General features: G+C 44.7%; 1 protein-coding gene across 12 annotated transcripts in view; it reads left to right on the forward strand.

The window, feature by feature from the left end:
* The window catches only part of AKAP13 (A-kinase anchoring protein 13), a 320574-nt gene that overhangs the window by 180344 nt on the left and 125468 nt on the right, over positions 1–14762 (forward strand). For all 12 annotated transcript variants that reach the window (XM_069559264.1, XM_069559265.1, XM_069559267.1 and 9 more), the window contains exon 8: positions 700–833. In XM_069559264.1, coding sequence (XP_069415365.1) covers positions 700–833 — 134 coding nt within the window. The remainder of the gene's footprint in view (positions 1–699; positions 834–14762) is intronic.

The raw sequence follows: 14762 nt of genomic DNA on the forward strand, positions 1-14762 counted from the left end.
AGCTTAAATTTGTCTCAGGTATCATTTTATCACTTCCTTCCTGTATTAGCTTGACCATATGGTGGTCAGGGAACAAAACCGCTACCGTTTGGTCTGTGAAGCATCAGTCTAAAGAAAACATGAGAAACTTTTTAAGAAAAGGGCCTGCTGGTTTGTAATTGTGTTTTGGTTTGAAAAGAAATGAAAGTTAACATCTAATATACTCAGGCTACTTTAGGTGGGTGAGTGTGTGTAGTATGTTTTTAAAAGACTCTTCCCAAAGGCTTTATCTCATTCTCAGCGGCTCTTTTATTCTTGCTGTGCACAAGTATGTCTTGCCTGTACGATAATAAGATGGACTGACTACTAGCTGTAGTTGTTAATCGGTTCCCTTAAAGCTTGTAAGTTTTCTTTTCCATGTGCAAGTAAGCACCACACTCAGAATCATCATGAAAAGGTAATAGTGAAAATGGAAGTTCAGTAGGCATTGAACAAGATCTTCCTTTAGCTACAAACCCACACAGAGGCTGGAGAAAACCACACAACCCTGTGATCAGGGCTCAGCACAGAGCCAGAAATGACACCAGCTCCCAAACAATACTTGCTGTTTAATGCAAAAAAAAAGGCAAACAAAATGCATGAAACCTGGAGCAAGTTGTGTAAACAGGCCCAGGGAATCAATTTTTCAAATGCACTTTGTAACTACCTTGCTCTCCCTAGAAATGCCCGACACGAAAGCTGAAGATGAAGTGGATTTTCTGAGTAACACTCGGGAGAGTTCAGTTTCTGAAGAGGTGGCTCTGGGAAACAGAACTTCTACGCCGGAGGTGAAACAAGGCCCGAAGACCCAGGCGGTGAGTCTGTGCGAGCACAAAATGTGTTCAGCCTGCTCTGCTGTGTCTGCTCTGTGGCGCTGCCGGGGGGAGCTCTTAAATTCACAGTAGGGTTTTTCCCCTTCTCCCTTGTTCACTAATATACAGGTGTGGACGTGGTGTGGTGAAGCTTTTACACAGCATCCTTTTAGAATGGATGTCTTAGATCCCTGCAGGGATCCCTTGGAGGCTGTAATGAAAAAGGTTTTTCCCCTGTGAGCACAAGCCCTTCCAGTCTGTCAGGAGGTTTAACATGTCTCAAGATGGGAATTACCACAAAAAGGGATCTACTGACACTGATTAAACCTGACGCTTCTCTCTCTATATAGAAACTGATAGCGAAGATGATTTTTTAATTTGAAACCCAATACTGACCAAAATAGAAAGTATATCATTTTTAATGATTAAAAAAAAGGTTTATTAGATTTTCATAACAGCTCTATTGAGACATAATTCACATAGCCGTACAGTTCACTCATTCAGGTGAAGTGCAGAGTGCGGCGGTTTTTTAGCATATTTATAGAGTTGCACAACCGTCCCCACTGCCCAACTGTATAACTTTGGCATCACGCCACAAGGAACCCCATCTTCACTAGCAGTTCACCCCTGCCCGCCTCAGTCAGTAGGCACCAGCCTCCTTGCTGTCTCCAAGGATTTGCCTCTTCCAGAACGTCATACAGATGGCAGTTACAGAACGTGTGGCCTTCAGCAGCTGGTTTCTTTCACTTAGTGTATTATTTCAAAGTTCATCCATGTTATAACATTGATCAGTATTTAATTTCTTTTTATTGCCAAGTAGTACCCCATTGTATGGATGTACCATATTTTTTTCTATATTTGGATTGTTTCTACTTTTTGGCCGAATAGTTGTGAATAGTAACTGCTAACAAACTGTCCGTTTGTATGGACATATGTTTTTATATGCTTAGTAATTACTGTGTTGACTCATGTGGTAATTCTATATTTCGTATTCAGTAAGTTTTCAAAAATGATTTTTTTTTCAGAGTCTTGATTATTGTTCTTGTTTGAAGCTATTAACTTGTAAAACAAGAGAACTTATAAACTTGCTGAACAGTGGTCTAAGCTAGATGCCATGATTCTTTTTCTTTTTTTAAAAAGCACCAAAAGTAAACAAAACTGCGCACATCTTTGGCTGGAAAATCAAGTTACTGGAGTAAATCACATTGCCAGTCAGAGAATCAGCCATCCTTGTCTAGACTTGAGGGTGTGTTTTTTTTGCTTTTCAGAGGGCTAAGTATTTTTCATAGAATTACCCCAGTTAGCTAAACAGAACGGTACCCTTCCAAACTGTTTCAAGTGTATGGAGTGGGATAAACAAGCTTCATTTTGTTGGAGTGCAGTGGTAGGGAGGTGCTGGCTATTCTCACCCACCCCTTATTACCGATAATATTCATGACTAATGCCTGGGTGGCTACTTGTACAGCAGGCATTATTCAGACAAATGTTGCTTTTGCTCCTGGGGAAAGAAAAGAGAACACGCCCTGCATGGGTAACATGTGTCTTTGTTTCCAGAAGCCCCTGAAAAAGGGAAGGAACAAACTCACATCCTTGAATTCAAATACCTGTCTTTCTTCGTCCTCCTCGTGAAGTCCTGTGATTAGTGTCCTGTGTACAGCCTGAGGCTTAGCCGCAGACCCTGTGCTTTCCTGTGAGGATAGCTCTGTCCTGACTGTATCTTAACCATTACAAAGAAGAGAGCAAAACTCTGTTTTGTTTTGGGTTTGTTTTTGTTTGTTTTGTATTGGGGGTATAGCTGGTAAACAGACAGTGTTGTGATAGTTTCGGGTGACCACTGAAGGGACTCAGCCGAACATACAAAGGAATCCATCTCCCCCAAATTCCCCTCCCATCCAGGAAGCCGCATAACATTGAGCAGAGTTCCCTGTGCTAGACAGCAGGTCCTTGCTGGTGATCCATTTTAAATACAGCAGTGTGTACACGTCCATCCCTAGCTGCCTAAGTAGCCCTTCCTCCCATCCTTGCCCCTGATAACCATAAGTGCCTTCTCGAAGTCCGTGAGTCTGTCCCTGTTTTGTAAGTAAGTCCGTCTGCATCGTTCTTTTCGGCCTCCAGATGCCAGGGCTGGCGCTGGATAGGTCTCCTCCTCTGTCCGACTGACAGTTACTCCTTTCCTTGTCTCTTTCCCTCTTCTCATCTTCCCCCCAGTTTCAGAAGTTGAGAGAGAGGACACTCCTCTGGTTGGTCATCAGGCGTCATTTTACAGATAGAAGAAGTAGACCCCCAAATAGTCCCTTGGCTAGCTCAAGGTCAGGGCCTGCTAGAATGGGAACTTCTAGTTTGGTTCTAAGCTAGAATCTGCCCAGTGGGGTGCTTTCTTCCCCAGCTCTTACCCCAGGCTCTCTACTGTGGGCTTATCCTAAGGAGCCTCAGGATTCGAGAACCGTGTAATCTGTCTGTTGTTGCTGGGGTATGTCTTTGCTTTGTGTGTACCTCCACTCCATGTAGTTAGAGAAAGTATACTTTAATGACATTTTTAGTTCATGAGGATCTTCAGGTCTAGCGTTCACAGCGTTCTTACAGGGACGTGAAATCTGACCTCTGACCTGCCCTCCCTTGCTGTGGATCGAAAGCAGGAAGCGTGAACACAGCATTTTGCATCTTCCCTATGTTGCATTTTCTCCTTTTTTCCCCATCTAACTCTGCTTGTTCTTTTCCTGGAGGGAAGTTTGCGAACACGTTTGTAAAGGACAGAGAATAAATACTTCAGAGTTTGTGGGATGTACAGTTTCTGTAACAGCTGATCACCTTTGCTGTTGCGTGCGAAAGCAGCCCGAGGCTGCCTGTAAAGAAGCATTTGACTGACAGTTCTGATAAAATCTTCATAGAAATTTGAATTTCTTTTTTAATTTTTCTTCTTTTCTTTGAATTTTGAATTTCATATTGTGAAATGATTTCATGTCATGAAATACTCTTTTTTGAATTTTTTCTTTCATCACTAAACAATATAAAAATCTGCTCTTTGGTGTGTTTTTTTTTTCCCACGTGCTGTACAAAAACGGGTGGTGGGGGGGGGGGGTGAAAAAACGGGTTGTGGTAATCTGTCGGTCCCTGCCTTTAGAATATGTGTGCCTCAGTGGATGAGAAGAAAGAGAAAGCAAGTAAAATTTTTTCTCTTCTGAGTGGTCTCAGCCTGCGGGGGAGCTTGTTACTAAACCGCACAGAGGAAGCAGAGAGTTTCATGTCTCTCCCAAGTGTGTCTTTTGACTTGGTATCTTGACTTTCTTAGCCTGTCTGTCTTCTGGCCTTAACCTTCTGGAGCCTGGGCTTGCAGTCTGAGATTGTGATGGTAGTCGAGGGCGGAGTGGCGTTCGTTTAGGATTATTTAATTTGGTCTCTCAGACACATGCCCAGTCTGTGTATTGCCCTTGGGAATAAACCAGTCATTGCCTCATTGACTCATTGTTTCTCTGAATCAACCTCTTCCAAATGTAAAACAGGAAAAAATCTGTGTGTCTTTGCGCTTTGCTGCTGTCTTGAAAACCTGGAACACAGTTTTGCGTAAGGAATAAAGGATGCATAAAGGAATCGGGCAGTATCAAGACTAGTACTTGTGTATGCGCAGAGAAAGCACATGGATGTTAAATGCTTCAGGTTTCTCAGCACATGATACATGGTCCTGATTCCAGAGGCCCAGTTTTAAACACAGAATGGTCCATTCCCGTTCGTCATTTTATCACCACGTTATATTCATGGTTTGTCGCTACGTATTGCCAAAGATTCAATAGTAGTTACACTTTCAGTTCAGTTCAGTTCAGTTCTAGATTACCTTTTGCTGTCCTTTTTTCCCCCGGTGAGTTAATATCTATCAAGGACTTGGAGCTCGACATGCAGTAAGTACAGCTTAGCATTCTTATTATTAATTAGTTTCAAAACTTCATATTCCAGTATCCTTTTTACTCATTGAAGTAACTGGTGACTTACAGTGGTTCCTAAGGCAATTAGACTGTAGATTCTGCTTCTTGAACATTGTTATAAAAGCTTCAGGAGTAGCAGCAAGCATTAATTTAAGTTGGGAGACAGGGTGCTTGTTTTAGTTCTGAGATCTTTAGAAATTTGAATAGACCTGAAAGAGTATCCAAAATAGGAAGGAAAAAAATGCTTTCTGGAAAGTTAAGCAACTAGCCTCATTTCAGAGCTAGTTAACTCTGTACGCCTGACTGGAACTCGTTTCTGTACGGGTAATGTTTCTGTTACACTGTGGTTTTCAGAAAACTCCTCCTGGGGATATACATCTGGGCAGTTCAGTTCCCTTTGATTTTTTGGGTTTTAAACAAGCAGCCCTGAATGATGGATGCACATATGAAGATTCTGAAACCGTTGTGTCATGCTGCCGTGCTTTCAGTGGTAGTCGGAGGAATCCCTGTGACTCCTGTAGCACCTACTTTCATTTGCTTTAAAAGAAGCCTTGTGATCTTGTTATGATTTGCTCACCTGTAGCTAAGTACCGTCAAGATGGTGTTTGTCCAGAGAGTTTGCTTTTGCTGAATAGATAAGACTTTCCAGACCTGCTGTTTATTTCCTAAAGAATGCTGTGCAGAGATGACTCTGAGTATTGAGTCCAGAACAGAAAGCCTCTGGGACCATTCACCTTGGGGATATGCTCCACAGAGGCCAGGAAGAAGTTCTGACTCCTGCTTGCCTGCCCTAGTGCTTCAAACCAGCATACTCCGTGTCTTCTGTGGATCTTTTCAGTATATGGCCAGATTAATTAGGAAGGACTGTCTGTTCATTGAGGTATTTCTATAATAATTCCTTTTCCAAATGATGGTTGCAAGAGCTTGTTAGCCACACGGAAGAGTTAATTCAGCAACAGAGTGTCTTGTCAGGATGCCCACGGTCCTGGCAGCCAAACACTCAAGAAGAAATACAGTCAAGCACAACTCTGAAATCCCGTATGCTGAGCGTTAGGCTACCGGGAAAGTCTAGTCTTCCTTTAACACACACTCCCCAGTCGGAACCACTCCCTTTAAAAATAAAAAATGAAAGCTACATGGCCAAACGTGGAGTTCGCTCAGTTTTCATTCTCGGTTATTTTTGCAAGTGTTAGTACCTGTCTCTTCGTGGTCTCGGTAAGGGCGGAGTCAGACTGTTCTTGGTTAAAGTCTTTCTGAATTCTCCCTGTGCTTTGGTCATTTTCTGTGTTTTCTTCCTCTTGTCTCAAGGGGGCGAGCTTGCATTTCCATACCTAGGCCAGGAGTCTCTAAAAAGGGTTTTGTTTTTTTGTGTGTGGCTTTTCACAGCCTTTATGCTGGGCTACAGCAGCTCTCTCAGACTATTTGGTAACTGACGGGGCAGGTCCTAGCACTGATAACACAAGATGGCTCACACAGCCTACCCTGTTATTTGACAGTTTCCAATTTTTAAAAAGAGATATTTGAAAATGTCTGTGCTATCATATTTACATACAGAGTTTTGTGGTGTGTGTGTCACCCCGGAAAAAGCAAAGTGGCCTTGCCAATAAGTCTCCTCTACCTATGTTTGGGATTTAGGAGAACTGGCACCCCCGCCTCCATTGCCAGTGATCTTTTTTTGGGTCCAAATCTAGAGGTACCTTTAGTCACAGGGAAACTTACTCCTCAGCTTTTTCATATAGAATTTTTAGAGATACTCTGGATGTTTCTTCTGACATGGACTTAAACAAGAAATTTTTGCAAGTATTTGAGCAAACTCTGGGAGATAGTGGAGAACAGAGGAGCCTGGCATGCTGCAGTCCCTGGGGTTGCCAAGTCGGACACAACTTAGCAACTAAACAACAACAACATATTATTCTAAAGAAGATAGTTGCCAAAAAGAAGTGCCTTGAAGAACCCCAGATCATAAAGCCACAAGCGGAAAAACCTGCAACCTCAGTGTAAAAGTATCTGTAGATAATGTTTGTGAGTTCATGTGTGTGTGCGCAGTCATGTAAGAGTACAATTTAATGATATCTATAGATAATATATGTAAGAATATTTAATGATTTAATTTAAAACAAAATAGCATAATCTTCCCCTTTTCTAAAAAACTGAGGTATACTTGGTGTACAATATTTTAGCTGCTTAGCAGTGATTCACAATTTTTAAAGGTTTATGTTCCATTTATAATTATTAGAAACATCAGGTATGTTCCCTGTGTTGTACAATATGCCCTTATAACGTATTTTGCACATAGTAGTCTGTACCTCTTTATCCCCTTGCCCTGTTGATTCCACATATAAACGATATCATGTAGTATGTGTTTTTCTCTGTTGGACTTAGCTTCACTTAACATAATTCCCTCCAAGTTCATGTATTTTATTGCAACTGGCAAAAGCTCATTCCTTGTTATGCTGAGTAGTATACCATTGTATATGGCCATGTATTTTTAAGTGACCATTTGATCTTTGAAGGAAGAAAAGCTTAGGTCCCTGTTGATAATGTGCATAATGGGGGCAGTTATATTCTCAGATTAGATTTTGATTGTGTGTTTTAAGAAGAGGCCTTACTGGTTGGCCACCATAAGAATAAAAGCTGCACACTGTATGTGGGATTGTTTACTCTAGCCAGGAAAGGGTTCAGAGATACTGATTGCTCATATCTTGGTCCTCTTCAGCTGCTCAACTTTGTGATGGGGCCTGTGGCTTTAATTTCAATTTACTTATTCATTTAGTAAGCCTTAAGTGAATGTTCCTTTCCCTCTCAAGGTATTGCATCAAATATGTAGGGAGGTAGAAAGAGGTTAGATATTGTCCCTGCCCCGAGTCCAGTTAAATAAAGCAAGCACGCAGGGCACACTCACACTCTGTGGCTGCTGTCCGTGAGATGGGCCATGACGTGCCTTCAGGGTGCTGGAGGAGAGGGTCACAGAACTCATGTGAGCTCTTCCTGAGACGTGCTTGTCTGGATGCAGTGATGTTTTCTTAGTAAAACCTTTTTGTAACATTTGTGGTTGAAATATTCACTAGAAAGTAGGGATGGTTTCAGGGAACTTTCAATGTGCCCCCCAGCTTGACAGCTCTTTATTGCTTTCACGATGTGCTCGGCCCTTAGAAGATCTCAGAATTGCCAGAATTGCCCTCGTTTCCATTTAGGAAACTGAAAAGTAGCATTTACCAAAAGAAGTACAGGAGTCGGGGGAGAGAGTCGCGGGTGGTGCTGGTGAGGTGTGGGCTCAGTGACACCTGGGTCAGGAAGAGCCCTGGAGGAGGGCATGGCAGCCCACTCCAGTGTGCTTGGAGAATCCTACGGACAGAGGAGCCTGGCGGGCTGCAGTCCATGGAGTCGCAAGGAGTCAGATGCAACTGCAGCAACTTAGCACACGTACATGTATGAAGAATGGAAGTGTTCGGTAGTGTGCGAATCATGTAGGAAGTAAAGAGTAGTTTCTCTGTTTAAACATTTCCATTCTTTGCCTCTTCCATGCAGTGATATAGCCACTATTGTGCTGTTCTGAGAATCCTGCATGTCCTCATCTTGGCTTAAGGACCCAGAGAATTGTAACATGGTCTTAAGTCCGCACCACACATGTAGTCTTTACTTGATGGTGAAAATACTTCCCATAAAGTTCAGAACAGAAAATACTATTACAAACACATTTAAAATCTTGTCTTCAGTTCAGGCCTTAATAAGAAGTCCAGCTAAGCCAAATGTTTATTATGTTGGTCTTCCTTGTCTGTGTCGCAGGTGGCATTCTGTTCTGAGCCATCAGACTTGATACATATTAAGAGTTTTGAAAGCCTAATCGTTCTGGGGTTGGAGCTTGGAGTCGAACTGTAATATCAGTGTAAGAATGAAATGGTTTTGTCTTTGGTTCCTAGATTTCTGTTGAGATAGTTAGAAGATTTCTGAGACTGTTTGAACTACTTATGATAGGAATAATTAGAATAAGTATATAGCTTCCCAAAGTGGACATTGTGGAAAATATTTAAGTGTCTAAATTTGACTTGGAGCTTTCACTTATGTGAGATAAACAGTAGTTCCTCTTTATCCGTGGAGTGTATATTCCCAGACCCATTTGGACACCTGAAATCTTGTTTTGTTCACTCAGTCATGTCTGACTCTTTGCGACCCCATGAACTAGCATGCCAGGCTTCCCTGTCCTTCACTATCTCCCGGAGTTTGCTCAGACTCATGTCCATTGAGTCAGTGATGCCATCCAGCCATGTCATCCACTGCCACCCCCATTCACTTCCTGCCCTCAGTCTTTCCCAGCATCAGGGTCTTTTCCAGTGAGTTGTCTCTTTGCATCAGGTGGCCAAACTACTGGACCTTGGGATAGTGTCAAATCCTATATACCCTGTGTTTCTTGCATACGTACACACCTGTGATAAGGTTTACTTTATCCGTACAGTAAGAGATTAACAACAGCAACAATAAAATGTTGTGGTTATAACAATATACAGTAATAAAAGTTACATGAATGTGCTCTTTCTCTCAAAATACCTTATTGTACAGATTTAATGTCTTCTCCATCTTAACTAAGCACTTAATTGCACTATGCCTGTAATTCTTGTAATTGGAGATGAGACGGCAAAACCAGCCCTTTTTTCTTAGTTCCTGCTTCACAGTTTCTCAGAAGATTCATTCTTGCCATAGACCTTAGCAACTTCAGCATATGATTTGTTGTTGTTTTTTTGTCACCCGTTATTAAGTCTGAAACTTCCACCTTTTCGGGCTTCCCTGGTGGTTCAGCTGGTAAAGAATGCTGCAGTGCGGGAAACCTGTTTGATCCCTGGGTTAGGAAGATCCCCTGGAGAAGGAAACAGCTACTCACTTCAGTATTCTGGCTGGGAGAATTCCGTGGATGGTATAGTCCATGGGGTCGAAAAGAGTCAGACGCATCTGAGCAACTTTCACTTTTTTTTCACCTTTTCCCTTAGAGCACTTTGTATCTGGTAGATCCGAATTGCTGGCATCACTACTCTTGTGCTTTGGGACTTGTGAAATAAAATAAGGGTTAATTGAACACCACAAAGTGATACTGAGATAGTCATTCTGATAACCAGAAAAGCAACAAAGTAGCTGACGGGCAGGATTTACTGTTCTTGCTTGCAGTCTCCTTGAAGAAAGCTGCTGTTAAATTGCATCAGTCGTGTCCTACTCTGTGCAACCCCATAGACGGCAGCCCACCAGGCTCCCCCCTCCCCGGGATTCTCAAGGCAAGAACACTGGAGTGGGTTGCCTTTCCTTCTCCAATGCATGAAAGTGAAAAGTGAGAGTGAAGTCGCTCAGTCGTGTCTGACTGTGTACGACCCCATGGACTGCAACCTACCAGGCTCCTCCATCCATGGGATTTTCCAGGCAAGAGTGCTGGAATGGGGTGCCATTGCCTTCTCCGTGAAGAAAGCTAGTCCAGTAGAAAAAGGGGCTGAAGTTAGAGCCACCTCGCCACCCGTTTGGCTGGTTTGCAGACGTAGCAAGCATGGGATCATAGATGTGCAGTGGGGGTGTGTAGCGGTCCTCACTGTTTGCACTGGGATTCTGCCCTTACAGGATCCCAGATCTTCCAGCGCACGTTGCTCTCCTGATAGAATCTTAGTGTGGGCGGCACTGTGGCCTCTGTCACGCAGTCTCTACCCTGTCGTTTGCAAGGAAGCGACTGGAGCCCATAGCGCTCCAGTGCTCTAAGGGCTTGCCTTTGTATGCCCAGATGGTTGGCACAGAGCCCAGCCCAGGCCCCCAAACCCTGGAGCCTGGCCTCTCCCTTCCTGCCCGCCTCTACCTGCGAGGCCACCTCGTCCTTTAAGTCAGCTCTCCAGTGTCCCACGCTAAGCTGAGGCACCCTGCCAGCCTCTCCAGGCCTGGGCTCCCTCTGCTGGGGCAGTCCTTAAATAGGACCGGCTCTCCTGGTCAGTGGCCCTCTTCTGTTTCATGGAGCCCTTGTGCCATCCCCATACACAGAGAGAAGTCACAGGACAGACATAGCTGAATCTGCACGCTGCTTCCTGTGCTGGGGTCACCCACTGCCTGGGGGGCTCTGCAGCTCCACCTTCAGGAGGCTGCCAGCTCATGTGGGTTCTGGGAGGTCCGGGCTGGGGCCTGGTGCCATAATCACAGCACCAGGCTGTCTGGACAGGTGTACGGGTCGCAACCCTGCAGCCTTCCCCTCTCTAGAGCATAGCATCTTGATTTTGATGCATGCTTGACGCACGCTGCCTTCCCTGTGATTCAATGCAGATCATCATCTACCAAGGCAGGGGGATCTTTGGATCTAAACAAGCACATGTGAGCTGCTCAGGACCCCACGTGGGTCTCACAGTGTGTGTTTCCTGGCTGTGCCCTGGTGGACAAATGGTGTGAGACGGGGAAGGGCCTTGGGCTCCCCTGTGCCTGCCGTGTCCTCCACTCAGGAGTCGCCCCTGCCGCCCTGGGGAGAGCACAAAGCTAGGATCTCCTTTGCAGCACCCTTCATCTTTCTGTTCTATGAAAATAATAATTTCTGGAAATGGGCTTGTGGGCTTTTTCACTTCTGACATCAGTTTATTTCTTTGCCAACCTTCCTCCTTACTTTGCCACCTCAAATTCTTTTTTTTATTTTTTTAACTCAGTCTTTTATTTTGTATTGGGGTATAGCCGATTTTACAATGTTGTGGTAGTTTCAGGTGAACAGGAAAAGGGACTCAGCCAAACATACACATGTATCCATTCTCCCCCGAAACTCCCTCCCATCCAGCCTGCCACCTAACACTGAGCAGAGTTCCCTGTGCCATATGGTAGATCCCTTGTTGGTTACCCATTTTAAATACAGCTGTGTGTCCATGACCTTCCAGAGCCCCTAACTATCGTTTCTTCCCCTCTCTGCCCTCAGCAACCATAAATGTGTTTCCGAAGTCTGTGAGTCTCCCTCTGTTTAGTGAGTAAATTCATTTGTGTCAAATTCTCACATTCATTTCCCCTTTGAATCATCTACAAGCCGAGCGCCTTGTAGGGGTCTAGGGGTCTTGGGACAAGGGTTTGGCATCAGGCCTCCCGCACCCACCCCCCCATGCCAGGCTAGTGGCACAGGTGTCGAGAGAAGAGCCATGTCACCACCTCTGCCGCTGGCTTCTTCAGGTCGCACCAGAACCTTGTCGCATGTGACCCCCCCCCCCACGCCGCCCCCCCGTGGGCAGCAGCACATTCATTCCAGGAAGCGCGGGAGATTGTTTTCTCGTTCCACCCCTGTGAGGCCAGGGCTGGTGGAAGGCCGCAGCTTGACTTGTCAGTGGGGGCTGTGTGGGGAGACCATGTGTGTATCCATTGCCTGAGTTCCTTACTTTTAAACATTTATAACAGAAGATTCTAGTGGTAAATGAGACTATTGGGATGTATTCCCTTTCTACAGGTCTGACTTAACTGTTGTGCATTTCCATAACTAAATCAAGCCTTCCATTGGCGAACCTCTCCTGTTCTGTGTATTGAGCTCTGTAACAGAAGCTGGCGGTGCTGTGATGGTCAGATGAGAGGGAGACATCCCACCCCTCAAGAAGCCGTGTTGGGAGAGACAAAGGAATGAGCCGCTAGTTGGCCCCTGAGGCTTGGGAGCTTAGAGAAGGAGCCATCTTTCGCCGAGGCCTTTTTATACCCATGTCCCTGTAGTTGGCTTTGGTGCCATTATACCTTCAGCTGTTTAGTGGAGTTCTGCCGAAATGTTTCGCGTGGGGATTTTTCCCGTTGACAGCCTTGCTGGCCTTAAAATAAAGAGCCGGTCTTTCCATTCCAGTTCCAGAAAGTGATGCTCGTGTTGTTGCTGCTCTGCCAGGGAGCAGTTCCTGTCTCCAGCACCGTTGTCCAGCAACACGGTGGGCTGCGTTCCTTCCTCGGAGTCATTAGACTTCCCTAATGAGATGATCCAGAGGAAGAAAATAGAGTTCTGGCCCTGCTCCCTCATTAGTGCTGTGTCTGCCTCGCATCAAGCTCATTGAATTGTTTTTCTCCTTGCCTAAGACTGTTCTTTCCTCCTTGACTCAGGAAGAGGGTTGCAGGCCAGGCTCTCTTGACGTGGGACTTTAATGCATTTGCTCTTGCAGCAGAACTCAGCGTACAGGCTATGAGCAGAAATCACTGTTTCATGGTTGGCATATAACGTGGACTGTACTCTGAGGTTTGCTTTGCTTTTTAAGTCCAAAGAATGTGTCCTACAGGCCTTGAAAGAAAGTTCGCCCCTGGCACATTCCACCCGCACAGTCCCCCAGGCTCTGAGAAGCCAGGGCAGGTTCTTGAGAAGGCTGAGTGCAGATGACTGACGCCTGCCGCTCAGTGCCGCTGTTTCCATGTTCCTCTACCTGTTTGCTCTGGTTTGGGTGCCATACTGGAAGCTGCTGTCTCAGCTGTCCTTGGCGGGGGTCGGGGCCGGATGTGGAAGCCTCATCAATGCCTAAGAATGCTAAGTTTTCTCATCTTTAATTCCTCATGGGGAATTTTTGCCTTTATTGCCACACGTCTGTCTCATGGCATGGCTGTTTAGTAAAAGCAAGATAATGCATGCCCTTTCAACATGATAATCTTTGAATCAGTCTTACTGTTCTTTGAAACTTACTGTCCCCGTGGGTTACCACCTGTTTATTGGTGGGCAAGCATGAAGGTTGCCTGAAAGTGACTGATGTGAAAAGGTGCCTTGATCCTTCCTCCCTCAAGCTAGTTAGTGCCAACGTGGAGCGGGAAAGAGGGAGGTGGCAGAAAGGAAACGGAAGATGAAGGAGAGCTTTAATGTGGGGGCTGCGGAAGCACAAGGATGATGCAGCCTGAGTCTCTTTACGGCATCTGCGACTGTCCAAGGCATGAAATGGTAACAGCTGTGAAAAGGCCCGGGTTGTCCAGTTCTTCCAGCAGTTATGCACGTACTTTCTTGTAATTCATCACCCCAGGGTAGAGGAGATTATGAGATATTAAAGAAAGAAGGGCTGGCCGATCCTTCTTGTGTAAAGGATTTTATCACCTAACCAATTAGCTTAATGGAGGATGATAATTGCCCAAATTTAGCTAAGGAGAAAGTGGGAATTGTCAAAATATTTTTTAAAGCAAGGTTTTTAACTTTTAGATAGAAACTGGTCCTCAGAGGAAATCTCTCAATAGCTGTTGCTCAGTAGAGCCACTGCTGGGCCACCTTTAACATAATAGATAGGACTTTATAAATATTGGCATCCATTTTCAGCAAACAAGTATTTCTTTGGGAACTTCTTTTTAATAAAGAAAGGCTAATTAAGACACGTGACAAATACTTGTCATTTTTATAAGATGGCCTTTTAAAGAGATATAACTCCTCCTACCCCCTGTTCCCAAATGTGTGTATGCGCTGATGACCACAGGGAGTAGCAGAGCTGAGACAACTCGACTCTGGCAGGGAGAGAAAAATCTATGAAGCCTCCTACCATGTCTTTAGCAGCCATTCCTTAGAATTAGAGCTTGCAGCTCTCCATACCACCTGTCCAGGAGTGAAGACCACTGTACAATTAGACAGTAGCTTCTCCACTCTGGAAGCTTGGACACGGGAGTCTTTTAGAAATGGCAGAGTTTTCAGATCGCTGGAGGTAAAGCCTCAAGAGTCTTTGCTGTCATGTATTTCTGAAATATCCATGTATTTGACAGGCCTGTTAAATTCTGAAAAAAATTTACCCTCTGCTTGATGGCTTGCCAGCATCATTCTGACTATCATTAAACTGTTGTGTCATAAAGGTGAGCATCACTGGACACTGGTCTCACTAGCAGTTCAGAAACTCTGGTGAAGGAGTCACTCTTATCACTTTACGGTGTGGTCAGGGGCCTCAGTCTCTCAAAAATGGAATTAGCCATATGGTCTATGAGAAAGTGCCTTTCAGGTAAATTTGGTTGCACACAGCTCACAGGAATAGTCTTTTCCTAAAGGCTCTTACTTGCTCTTCAGAAAACCGTTTCTACTTTTCACTGCTGCTGTAGTTTCTCTCCGTTCATCCGC

Source organism: Ovis canadensis, chromosome 18 (assembly GCF_042477335.2).
Source record: "Ovis canadensis isolate MfBH-ARS-UI-01 breed Bighorn chromosome 18, ARS-UI_OviCan_v2, whole genome shotgun sequence".
Classification (NCBI taxonomy): Eukaryota; Metazoa; Chordata; class Mammalia; order Artiodactyla; family Bovidae; genus Ovis; species Ovis canadensis.